Source organism: Achroia grisella, unplaced genomic scaffold (assembly GCF_030625045.1).
Source record: "Achroia grisella isolate CSIRO2021 unplaced genomic scaffold, CSIRO_AGI_Agris_v1 utg4646, whole genome shotgun sequence".
In the NCBI taxonomy this organism is placed as follows: domain Eukaryota; kingdom Metazoa; phylum Arthropoda; class Insecta; order Lepidoptera; family Pyralidae; genus Achroia; species Achroia grisella.
This window is the reverse complement of record NW_026712876.1, coordinates 154,355-167,625: the sequence shown is the minus strand read 5'-3', so window position 1 is coordinate 167,625 and position 13,271 is coordinate 154,355. Positions and strand designations below refer to the sequence as shown.

The window sequence follows — 13,271 nt, the reverse complement described above, 5'->3', positions numbered from 1 at the left end:
TAGCCCTAGAGTACCATGATATATCATTGGCCTCTTGCACATTATGGAAATTCTAACTTTAACGCCTTCCTTTAAATGAACAAAGTAAGATAGGGAGTCTCTGAAAAATCTTACTGAATTTGCAGTTAGGCAACGCCTACCAATACAGTAATAATGCTTACGAAGCTGTCTCAGTAGCTAAAGCCCAAAAAGAATTGACAAACTAGAGACAATTTAACTTTATAAAAGACAACTCTAAATTCCAAAAATAAACACCTAACCAACATACCTACACAGTTATTGCATCTGTTTTATCATCCAATCCGAATATTTTCCAATTCTCGAAAATAACTAAACGTAGGTGCTGTAGTACTGGTAGAACTCACTGTACCTTGTGAAACAAATATACCCAAAGACCATGCACATAACAAAGGCAAATAAATATTACGATTAAACTAAAAATACCTGTGTGGTTAATTTATATACGAATCGGGAGCGAGAGGTATAATAGCGAAATCTACAATTTTCTAAGATATCTTGATCTGTATACAACTGCAGTAAATTCTCTAATGGAACTAAACCTGCACAAGTAGGCTACTACCGTTTTGGTTGGGCAGAAAAGGAGTGGCAAAAGAGTATTGTACATCATCAAGGATCTATTAAACCTATACCCAGTCCCGGGAACTGCTCGGAGTTCTTTTCTCGATGGACCCGACTCTCACACGGTGTATCTATGGAATACTAATAAACTCGTCTCTTATTTGAATTTTTATTCAGTGTGAATACAGACATTACGATGAATCGAGTTATTTTTTACGCAGCATATTTACCAGCAGCTGTTTCCATAGATAATTTTACTCGTAGGTGGCACCATCGTAGTAAAAATGTAGTTGAACACAGCCAAACTCAGCTTCATAAGTCATTTTCCATTTGTTTCGAAAAGACAAATCAGTTGCTTTGAAATATTAGAAAAAAAAATACTTTTATAGGTTTAAATTTGCCTATCTCATACACTGTACCTTATGAACTTCATTCTCCTAATGGGAAGCCTTTCTGTATATGGGGTTAATCATAAAATGTATACTAACCTATAAAACATGTAGAATACTCATGAAACCTTATTTTTTGTAATGAATCGACCATGTGTGAAGACGAAGCAAGACGAGGTTCAGGGCGCGATAGACGGCCTTGTACAAAATGTTGAATGCGCTACTGTTTTTGCTTTTATTAACCTTTCAGAGTATGTTTAAATGAAGAAATATCGGATCTATTGGTAAATAATAGAACAAAACAAAAATAAACTAGTTTTACTGTTTACATTAGTTTATTACAATCACTTTTTAGGTTTTGCCTCTTTTACAGCAGTAGGAGCCTTAGTGACATCGTCCGGATTTTCTGCAGCATCCTTCAATCTCTTGGCTCGGATACCAACAAGTTTTGCAATTGAGCGAGCCTGAAAAAACATAAATTGGCTTTAAAATTATGAACAAATTATTAAAACATATTCATTCACATACAGTTCCAAGTACAAATTTATATTTAGTTTATGAATAGATTTCAGTACTAAAAAAAATCTATGTACTTTTCTGTTTTCTACTACGTATGTGAGGGTAGCTGATGAAAGCTACCTTATATTTGCAATTTGCTTATGAAGACAGTATCCCTAAACAAGATATGTACTAGACCAGTGATTCCCAAAGTGGTCTATATCGACCTGTCTGTGACAAACTGCAAGGGGTCTATGTCAGCGATCATCTTGTTTTTACTTTGTTTTAACACTAAACTTTACTACAGTAATTTACCAAAAAATTATACCAGGTAATAATGGGGGGTCTACCCAAAACTGCAAAATATGGCAAGGTCTATGACACATAAAATGTTTGGTAATGTCTGTATTAGACAATGCAACAATGACTATAATAGATTCATTTATTACTTATATTCCCTATCCTGTTCAAAGCTGTTACACAGCCATTATTCCAAGACCAACATTGTTTGTATTGATATTATGTGCTTATACTTAGAATTATAAAAACAACTAACAGTGTTCTCAATCAACACAGAACCATTTTATTTGCTTTTGTGTCAGTTTAACTTTGTATTAGTTTTAGTGTAAGGCAGTGTGCATTAAGTAAGATACATAATACTACAGTGCTGAGGTACAGGTACAGGTTATCCCATTGACGTTAGAATTTTAAACATTGGAATTCTGCTACAAATATTGTAAGATGCAGTGTACTAAACCATGACATTAACCAGTTATTAGTTAATCAACTAACAATAATAATACAAGTATGTTATTCAGAATCATACATACCCCTCTAAGGTATTGGTAAGCTTTGAAATCTTTTTCTTCATCAGTTATAGCACGTGCAATGGATTTAGGAGCAGCCTGCTGTACAGGCATCAATGGACCACGAAGTTGTGTAGCCAATTTGCGTTCCTCCTCATTTGCTTCACCCTTCAATACCTATAGAACAAATAATCATATTACTGTAATAATGTTTATTTACTTTTAAATGATGGATTAGGTATGTACCTTAATACTTTATGTATATTCTATACTACATTAGAACTTACTGAAAAGGTAAACAAATAGGTGAGTTACCCATCCATAGACTAATATTTTGATTAAACGAAATATATTAATATTGAATGTTTTGATTTGTATTTCCTAAAAGTAATAATAGAAATATAAATAAGAAAATAAATAAACACAAAAAGTTTGGGAAATAACTTATTTAGTAATAAAATAATATAAATATGAATTGAATAATATGTAATTATAACATACATACAATACAAATATCTATTAAGATTAGGTTATTAAAATTTGTATTTAATACACAAGTGATCTTTTTTCATACATCCCTATACAACTTTAGCCCATTTCATAATTTTAATGAATTCTCATAATTTTCACTTTAAATATTTCATACTTTTAAAATGAAGGCAAATAAATACCGTTAAAAAGTTTTGACATAAAAGGAATTTCAAAACCTCAAGATTCATATAAATGTGTTACTATTTCCATTTAGTGTTTAGTTTTAAGAAAAATTTATATATATATACTTATTAGGCTGTATGCCCAGAACACATATCTGAAGTGATGATAATCACTAGAAGATTTTTCAAAAGAATACTTATTTATATTGAAGTAAATTCTTCTTACAAAGATTAACTGTTTCATCTATGATCTATATAGATAGGGAGTGTAGGGTCTAAAAAAATATTTACATTCAATTATTACTTGAGGTTGACGATATTTTGGTATAAATAATTTTTCATCCTAAAGTAATATATATGTAATTTTTGTAATTTGTTAGCTGATGTAGATAAATAACTCACATCTACAAAGAGAGAAAAGGTTTAGTGGTGGCTAATTTTATAAGTTATCTTCTTTTAGAATAATATAAAATTCATTTTAAGCACAACAATAAATAAAAATATTTTTACGTTATGCATATTACTTTCATGTAATATAGATTTCTGTAATGGCACTAGCCAGGTTAATAATTTAAGTGTTAACAGTAAACATAATACAAATACATGTCACAGAAACAGGGATAAACCTTTGTACTTGTGCATTTGTCCAATTTCTATCTATATATTTTATTTTGAATGTTTATAATAAAATTTATTTTACAAAAGTATAAGACAGTTAAAAAATAAAAAATAAACTTTTCTCTAATTACAGTTCGAAATGGTGTTTTTAAGGTATAAATTATATGTAAACACAATACAAAGACACTAAACCAAATTGTTACAAAAAAAATTTGTTGTACCTTTTTGCCCTTGGGGAAGAGAATGAGACGTGCGCGATACTCTTTCAACCGCTGAACATTTGTTTGTAAAGACTCTACAGACTTATTGCGTCTGCGTGGATCCACAGCAATGCCAATAGTTCTAGCAAATGCAGCACTAAGCCCGGCTGCCTGAAATAATGAAGGCAATTATAAGCACATATTAAACAATATAACTAATAATAAATCACAAGTTTGTTTTGTACATTACCCTTATTTCTCGGAGAGTAAATCCACGTCCAGCACGAACTTTCGTATGATACCGTACAGTAGGGCAACGAACGACTGGCCGAAGTGGTCCAGCGGCAGGACGAGGAGCAACAGCCTTAGCTTTCTTGATACGATTCTGTTTTCTACGGTGTCGGCGGGCAGGCTGGTTAAACCACGTTTTTACGAATCTTTGCCAATCCTTGTGGAAATGACCATTAGGTATCATATTATTTCCCTTCCCCATGTTTGTAAAATCACAAACTCACCTAAAAACAAATTTATTTAAAAATATAATGTTGTGCAAATAATATATCAATTGTACTTTCATATCTATCATTATTTCCTGAAATAGTGCAGAAATATAAAGAATTAAATTAGATTAAAATATATCACTAACCGGGACAAAAACGAAAAAGACAGAAAGATATTTTTTTTATTATTTATTATGTTTTACGGCTTTGGAAAGAAAAAGGAACCAGTGTTGCCACAAAAATTTGTCAAACCTACTGAAAAGGCCACGAAAAATAAATGAATTACTACCAAATTTCTAAACTTATGGTAACGACATCACAACTACAACCATTATAGGGTGCATGATTGTAACTAGTACTCAGCACCCCCTAGGAGCTGAGAAGGTGAGGGCATCGGAGGAGTCCCTTTGCCCCGTCACCCGACTCCGGGAGCAACAACCCCCGGGTAATTATTATCCGGAGGATTCATAAAACTAACGTAAATTCTATAATCTAATCTAGGCATTTTAAAGATATAAGTAAAGAAAATAGTATTCATGTTAGGAGTTCATTCTCCTAGTTGTAGATATACAACCTAATTGTCTGTGTATCGATGACGATGTCGTTGCTTAGCATCTTGTTGATTGTAATCTTTTTATTCTGCTTATTATACGTATTTAATAATTAATATTGCTTCTTGTTCTCAACTTTAAAATGGTAGCAGAGCAAATAATAACGATATAAAATGGCCTCCTATGGAAAAATAGAACAATTAAATAAAGATAACTATGACACTTGGGCCTTACAAGCCAAAGCAGTCCTTGTTAAACAAAAGCTATTTTTTTTTTATTGGGTTTTTTGGGCTATTAGTAGTAGCACTTTATTCTATTAGTAGTAGTAGCACTGCGACCTACATAGATCTATTGTGCTCGCCCTTTTCAGAGTTCGCTACCTAGACCCGTCAGGGACAAGAATTGAAGGATATTCTTAGGAGCGATCGTTTATGCATGAGTGGGCTACAACCACATAGGATGTGAAGCGGCGTTTCCTCTTCAGTTTGGCAGAATCTGCAGATACTTGTCGTGCATAGGCCTAGCTTAGCCATATGCTTGTTCAATTTGCAGTGTCCTGTAGGGCCCTAGTCATCATGCATATGTTGTTTTTACTCAATAGCAGTAATCTATTGGAGTATTTGGTCGAGAAGCCCGATATTAGGTCTTTTGAATGTATTAATCCTGGCATTTCTTGCCAGTGATTCAGTGCTTCTCGTTTGGTTATTAATTTGGGATGTCCCAGTTTTAGGCAACGAGGCACACCACAGAAGGGTTCGGGGCCCAGTTGGACGGTTTTTGCCCCTAACTGTGCCAGATGGTCGGCATTCTCATTGCCTTCAATATTTGAATGCCCGGGGACCCATCTCAGTATAATATTATTTCTGCTTCCTACTTCATTTAGTAGCAGGATACAGTTTCTAATAAGTTTAGAACGGATTTCGTACGAGTTAAATGCTAGTAGAGCAGCTTGACTGTCCGAATAAATGTATATGTTCTGATTGATGTAGTTGAGGCTTAGGATTACTTCCAGACATCTAATTAAGGCGTAAGGATTGAGGCGTATTTTCCTAAGCCTATATAGTTGCAGATTTTGGGTTTTACACCACATATTCCACATCCTACATCATCTCCTATTTTGGACCCTTCTGTAAACCAGACTAGGTCATGCTCTGAGTGAGACGGTGTATGGTTATTTTGCCATTCGTCTCTTCCAGATATTTCGATTTTGTAATATTGTACAAAGTTACACTCTGGTGCCATGTTGTCTTCAGGCATTCCCAGAATAGGATCACTCATAATCGAGTCTTGTATAGTTTTTTTTTTTAACAAAACAAAAGCTATGGAAATACGTAATAACTTCAGACATAGAATATGAGGATTCTAAAGTTAAAGAAGAAGACTTGCTAGCGCAATCGGAACTCATTTTATTGATGTCTGCATCAGAAATAAAACTAATAAAAAAATGTGAAACTGCACATGAAATGTGGCAAAAGCTCAGTGATGTATATTCGAGTAAAGGTCCGGCAAGAAAAGCTAGTCTATTAAAACAACTAATTCTGAGTAGATTACAAATTGGCGATAATATACGTGAACATTTAAACAAGTTTATGGATATAGTTGAAAAGTTAAATCAAATGGATATAAATATTCATAACGATCTACTTTCAGTTATGATGCTATACAACTTGCCATCAGACTATGAAAATTTTAGAGTAGCGATAGAGTCGAGAGACACGTTACCTAAACCAAAAGATCTTAAGATCAAAATTATTGAAGAGTCGGAAGCGAGAAAACATTTATCCTCTGCAGATGCAAGCACAAGTAATGAAGAAGTTTATTATGCTTTCTGCAAGATATGTAAGAAAAAAGGACATAATACTAAAAACTGTAGAAAGAAGTCAACATACTACAAAAATAAGACGAATATAATATCAAGTCATGATAGCAAAGACGTAAATAAAAATAATATTGCGATTTTTCTATATGTATCTAAGGAAGAAAACAATAAAGAATGGATCATAGATAGCGGGTGCACTTCACATATGTCTTATGAAAGAAATATTTTTCAAAATTTAGAAGACACTTGCAAAACATTAAAATTAGCATCTAACGATAGTGCTGCTGAAATAAAAGGACAAGGTATAGTATGTTTACAGTTAAATGAACCTGGAAAGAAGGGAGAAATAAACTATGTGACACATTATATGTACCAGATTTGTCACTGAATCTGCTATCTGTTGGCAGGATTACCGAAAATGGGTGTACTGTACTCTTTACCAAAAATAAGGCAGTAGTTACTCACAAAGATGAAGGTGTGATTTTGAAAGCACATAGAAAAGCCGATGGTTTATACTATGTTGATGCCAAACTAAATAAATCTCAAACATGTTATTACACAGATCAAAGCAAAATTCATCGCTGGCACAGGAAACTTATGAAAATGACATGAAGTGCTTTAAGAAATAAAAGCGTAAAAGGTTTAGAATTTAATTTAAACGAGAAACTTGGAGATTGTGAAATTTGTATTCAAGCCAAAATAAAAAGACTACCAACTAAAGCTAATACTGTTCCTCGTACTATACAACGATTAGAAATCATACATACTGACGTTTGTGGACCGATGAAGTCTGAAACTTATGCAGGTAACAAATACTTGGTTACTTTCATCGACGATCTTACTCGGTATAGTCGTGTATATTGTATCAAAAAGAAAAGTGAAGTATTAGATAAATTTATGGAATATAAATCTGAGATAGAAAATTATACTGGCAATAAAATAAAATGTCTTCAGTCAGATAATGGCATAGAGTACTGTAATAATGAATTTGAAATGTTTTTAAAGAAAAATGGTATAACAAGACGATTAACAGCTCCATACACTCCTCACCAAAATGGTATAGTTCAGAGAAAGAATAGAACACTTTTAGAAAAAGCTAGATGTTTAATGATAGAATCTGGAGCACCAATTTATCTAAGGGGTGAAGCTATATGTACAGCTAACTACATTTTGAATAGAAGTATAAATAAAAGTATTGACAACTTCACCGTTTGAAAAATGGGTCAGAAGTAAACCTTCTTTAAATCATTTTAATGTATTCGGAATAAATGCGTACATGCTTCTCAAAAATAAACAGAACAGAAACAAATTTGAGACAAAAGCGATTCCAGGCATGTTTGCAGGATATTCTGAACGATCAAAACCTTTAAAAATTTGGATACCTACAAAAGGTAAAACTATGATTTCAAAAGATGTGAAATTTGTTGATAAATTTTTCTATAAAGAAAACTTTAATTCAAATAAATCAAGTACAACTGATTATGTAGATCTGCTCTTTAATAATATTGAGAAATTAGAGGAGAGAGATAAAAAACAAACCATAATCAATGAAGAGAACATAGACTCAAATGAAAATGAAAGCTAATTTGAATCAGTTAACAAAGATATTGAGACAGTAGGCTTTGTCTTTTTCAAAAATGACTTTATTTCCCCTGTCAGTTATGTTACTTACTGACAATAGGTTTATTGATACATCCGGAACATACAATGTATTATTCAAATTGTAACCTTGATTATTTGAATTTACGGTTACTATTATATACCTTTACCTTTACCTTGAATTCCACTGCTGTGCTTACTTGATGCTAATCTTAATGCGCCGCTATCTGGGGTCAATTTAGTTATTAAGAATGATTTATTGTTGCAAATATGAGATGAACAGCCGCTGTCCAGGCACCATGTATTTTCACTAAACTTTTCATTAAAATAACGAATTTGATATGAAATTGTATACACCGTTGTTACCCAATATACGGTTTCAATGAGTCTGGTAGGATAAGGAACCAAGAAAACTGTCTGGCAATTCAGGAAACTCAGTTTAAAAGTTCGTTCAATAATATATATAAAGTTCAGCTTTATTAAAATGACGTAAGTTTATTTATAAAATAGTATAGTTTAGGGGGGTCCGGCGGGGGGTTGGAACCACACTAAGGGTTTGGCAACGAGCAGAGCAAGTTATAATACTGTTACGAGCAATATGTGATAAAATGGAGCATCTTAAAATAACGAATTTGATATGAAATTGTATACACCATTGTTACCCAATATACGGTTTCAATGAGTCTGGTAGGATAAGGAACCAAGAAAACTGTCTGGCAATTTAGGAAACTCAGTTTAATAGTTCTCTCAATAATATATATAAAGTTCAGCTTTATTAAAATGACGTAAGTTTATTTATAAAATAATATAGTTTAGGGGGGTCCGGCGGGGGGTTGGAACCACACTAAGTATCTGGCAATGAGCAGCGCAAGTTATAATAATGCTACGAACAATATATGAAAATATGGAGTTTCTTAAAATAACGAATTTGATATGATTTTTTTTACACCTTTGTTACCTGGTACCTGCCAAAGGAACCACGATCCAGGTTTCATGTTTGGGGATCGTTCTTACCTGTGTTGGGGACACACATACAAGAACTTTCACGTTTACTAAAATGACGTATGTCTGGCAGTCGTGGGCTCTTGGGCTAGCACTGACCTGCATAAAAGGAAAATTGACGAGACAACCATTCAACCGATATGATGTATTATAGACAACGGAACCACTAGAAATAATTCAGCGATGTTTGTGGACCATTCGAACACGAAACATTGGCAGGTTCGAAATATTATGTCACTTTCATAGACCACAATACTCAATACTGTCATGTCTATTTTATAAAAAAGAAAAGTGATGCATTACATTAAATCACAAATTTTCAAACAATATAAAAGTGAAGTTGAAACATTTCATAATAAAAGAATAAAATATTTAGACAACGGTACTTAATATCGCAACAAACAGTTTGACGATTTCCTTAAATCGCATGGTATCCAAAGAAAGCGAACAACTGTTTATACTCCACAACAAAATGGAATCAGCGAGAGAAAAAATAGATTGCTATTGGACAAAGCCAGGTGCCTAATGATTGAATCGAAAGTACCTATGAAACTTTGGGCAGAGGCTATATCTACTGCAAATTACCTGATTAACCGTAGCCCCTCTAAATCATTAAAAGGCGATATACCATTTAGGAAATGGTTAGGTAAGACACCTTCTGGCACTCATCTCAACATTTTTGGCAGGAAGATCTTCGTCTTATAAAAGAATAGACGAGGAAAACTGACCCAAAACGCTTTGTCTACCTCTTTGATTTTTATGCATTGGTTATAATCCTCAGCACTTTATTTCGTTAACGCTGTATTATTCTAATTATTTTTTAATGACTTGTTGACCCCCATAGCTCTATATCGTATGTCCATACAGGCCTCAAGATGGATTTGAATACAAGAACCTTATTTTCTTAACTTTCTCTCTAGGCTTACAGCTGATTGTCTGCATATTAGCCAGTGTATTAGTATAAGTCGTCTATCGAGATACATACTATCGTGAAGCCGTTAAATATAAGAAGAAGATTTTAGTTACATTTTATCTGTCAAATTGTTGTAGACAATTTTTATATTATTAAAGCCTAATAATGGGTAAATCTAGTTTTAATTAATAATTCAATACTATATTCATGTGATATACCATTGTTATGAGGCAGGGTACTACCGTCAAGTGTAACTGGTGGGGAGTCTCCTCTTTTTAGAGCAAAAGTAATGTGAGTTGATTTTTCAGCACTGGCTTTTATACGCCATTTTTTCAATCATAACGCTATTTGGTTCAGTGGGCTAATTATGTAACACGATATGAAATTGTTTCTGTTGAAGTTGTGATGCAATATGAAATCATTTCAATTTAAAAAATGCGATCAAGTAAGGTCGAATGACCGCAACATAAATCATTTCTATCGATAAAACACTACTATGAAGTTGCAGCGGAATATTGTTAATCCGACCAATTTAAAAAGTCAGTACATTAGATAGCTTATACCTTTAGAGGGATACATTTTAATTTATTGGGTTGTTACACTAGTTGGTTGATTTGAAACAATTTTTATTGCGTTCAAAAATTACAAAATATACTGCAGCGTTCACTTGTTCTTTTATTTTAATTTTATTAATAGACATTTAATAAAATAAAATAAAGAAAGTCTATTCTATTCTAATGAAAAAATAAGGTTAATAATTTTGAATATAAAAGCATATTTTATACAAACTATTTATAATCATTAATAATATTAATCTAACCTACAAATTAAATTTTCTTTTCTGCTATAGATACCTAGGTAAGTACGTAGGTATCCATATAAATTTAAAATGATATGGGCACATCTTTTTAAATTTGTACATAATTGTAAAAACTTTAAACAAATAAATTTATTTACTTTAAACAAATCACAGAGCATCATAAACGTTGTATTCCGTTCACAGAGCACCGTATTCATTGAAATAGTTTTTTAATTATATTAATATCATAATCAACCCTAATTTTATATTAAACATTTACTCTAGTTAATACAACATTCTATGTGATTTGGGACGAAAATAAAATATCGAATTGGCACTGATGTCGTGTTGTGAGTCGTGACAATTTTCCCATTTTAATAAATTTAAAACCTTTTCACGACTTTCTACGTAATATTTAATATAATAAAAATATATGTAATACTGAAAATTACCAAAACAAGATAAATAATGCTGCTAATGCTGATATTTTAAAGATTGTAACCAAAAGAAACACCTTCTAAATTGTTTCTCATAATGTAAAAACCGTTTCAATTCCACGCTGTCATTTCGGCAAAATAGCGATTACGTGACGTTGCAACGAGGTTACTAAATCGACATTCGATAGAAATAACTTTTATCGATATGTAAAGTTGCGTTTACGTTGCAATGCTATTTGACAGCGTCAAATGGCGTCTATATGATCGCATTATTGACAGATGACGTCATTTTCACTACGTTACATACAAAAATCGTTGCGAACGAAGTTACATAATTAGCCCACAGGTGTTCTTGTAATCTTGGTGTAGCCACTTCCGGTTTTCTGTGATAAACAAGTATAGCTGTGTCATCTGCACATGTTGCAATCACCATATTTTCCGAGGTAGGTAGATAAATATAACCAACACGGACTCGGTCTTAGATTTGAACTTGAAATATACTGTGTACTAGATAGGATTTCATAAACATAAAAGGAAAATTGGGCAAGTAAAGTTTAAGCTTATATAGCAGGTCCTTGTGCCAAATTCAATCAATGCAAATATCAAGAAAGGCAGTTGAACAATATTTTTTCTTTTCCATTGCTTGTCAGATATTGTGAGATACTCTGTGTAATTGTTTTATCGTTTCATGTTGTTGTGAAACCGAATTGGTGATCTTTATTAAACGTTTCACAAAAAGTTTCTTAAGCAGCTTTGATAATATTGACAGAAGGCTTATTGGTTTGTATGAGGTTACTTCTGTGGAAGGTTTTTCTGATTTAAGAATCATGTTTAAGATGGAGACCTTCCACAGGGAGGGAAAATATTGCGTTATAAAGAACAGTCAAGAGCAGAATACTTTTTCTTTGGTATCTGCTTCTGAACTTTAGTTGTTATTAAATCAAAGCATGGTGCTTTTTTATTCTTTAAATCTTTCATGGTTCTCCTGACCTGACGTAAATGGTCGTAATGGTAATGATAGTTGTTGTTTACTATTGATAACATTATATACTTCTGTCTCCGAGTGGCCATTGTCTGATTTATTAGGCGTAGATGCATACTTCAGAAATTGAGCAATGGCCTCTGCATTATCAGCTGGTTTTCTCAACCAACAGCCATTTGGTTACCTTTGTGGTGCATTGCATTTCTGTGGTTTCTAAGAGAATTGAGTATTCTTCTGCCTTAAGTATATGGAGATAAAGACTTCAGTTTGTCTTGAAGGGCTTTAGTCTTACTTTCCTTCAAGATCTGCTTTAGTTCATTTTCTGCTTTATTAAATATTATTTTAAGACAACGATCTCTGCTCATCTGCCATTGGATACAATCCTTATTATGTGGTTTTATCTCAATACTTGGTGTTGACTTCTATGCTGCTGTTTGTATCCAATTTTTAGAGTACTATATTACATTCTTCTTCTGTTTTAAGAGGCACGTGTAAGTTTATTTTCTCATTGATCTAAAAGCTGACCAATCTGATTTTGTATAGTACAAAGTCTTACGTGGCTCTTTCGAGATAAGTCGGGTACTTAATCTACATTTATATATTATAATAAAATCATTACAAGCAAATCTAAAATGTATAAGGTCTGGTATTTTATTATGGTCAGTTAGCCAATATGTTGGTTCTCCAGCGGTGAGTACGTTTAATTATCTCCTTTTTACTGAATTCAATATTTCTTGACCTTTAGTGGTGGTGAGCCTAGAACCCCAGTAGGTATTTTTAATGTTCCAATCTCCTCCGGCAACAAATTTGCTACCTAGTATATAAAAGAAATCATTGAAGAAGGACAGTATATGTACAGCGATAATTTAGAGTGAACCCTTGCAGGGGCCAATCATCTACAGATCCGTTTGTAACCTGTGGGCTAA

The 13,271-nt window shown here is 32.8% G+C and overlaps 1 protein-coding gene across 1 annotated transcript; it reads right to left on the bottom strand.

Annotated features, from left to right (window-relative positions):
* Positions 1-1,270: 1,270 nt before the first annotated feature.
* On the bottom strand, positions 1,271-4,484 carry LOC131845389 (large ribosomal subunit protein eL13). Its single transcript, XM_059194445.1, has 5 exons — positions 4,390-4,484; positions 3,994-4,258; positions 3,765-3,914; positions 2,297-2,449; positions 1,271-1,432 (listed from the first exon to the last, which is right to left on the bottom strand). Exons 2-5 carry the CDS (start codon positions 4,234-4,236, stop codon positions 1,313-1,315), a joined length of 666 nt encoding a protein of 221 aa, XP_059050428.1. The 5' UTR covers positions 4,237-4,258; positions 4,390-4,484; the 3' UTR covers positions 1,271-1,312.
* Between the last annotated feature and the right edge of the window lie 8,787 nt (positions 4,485-13,271).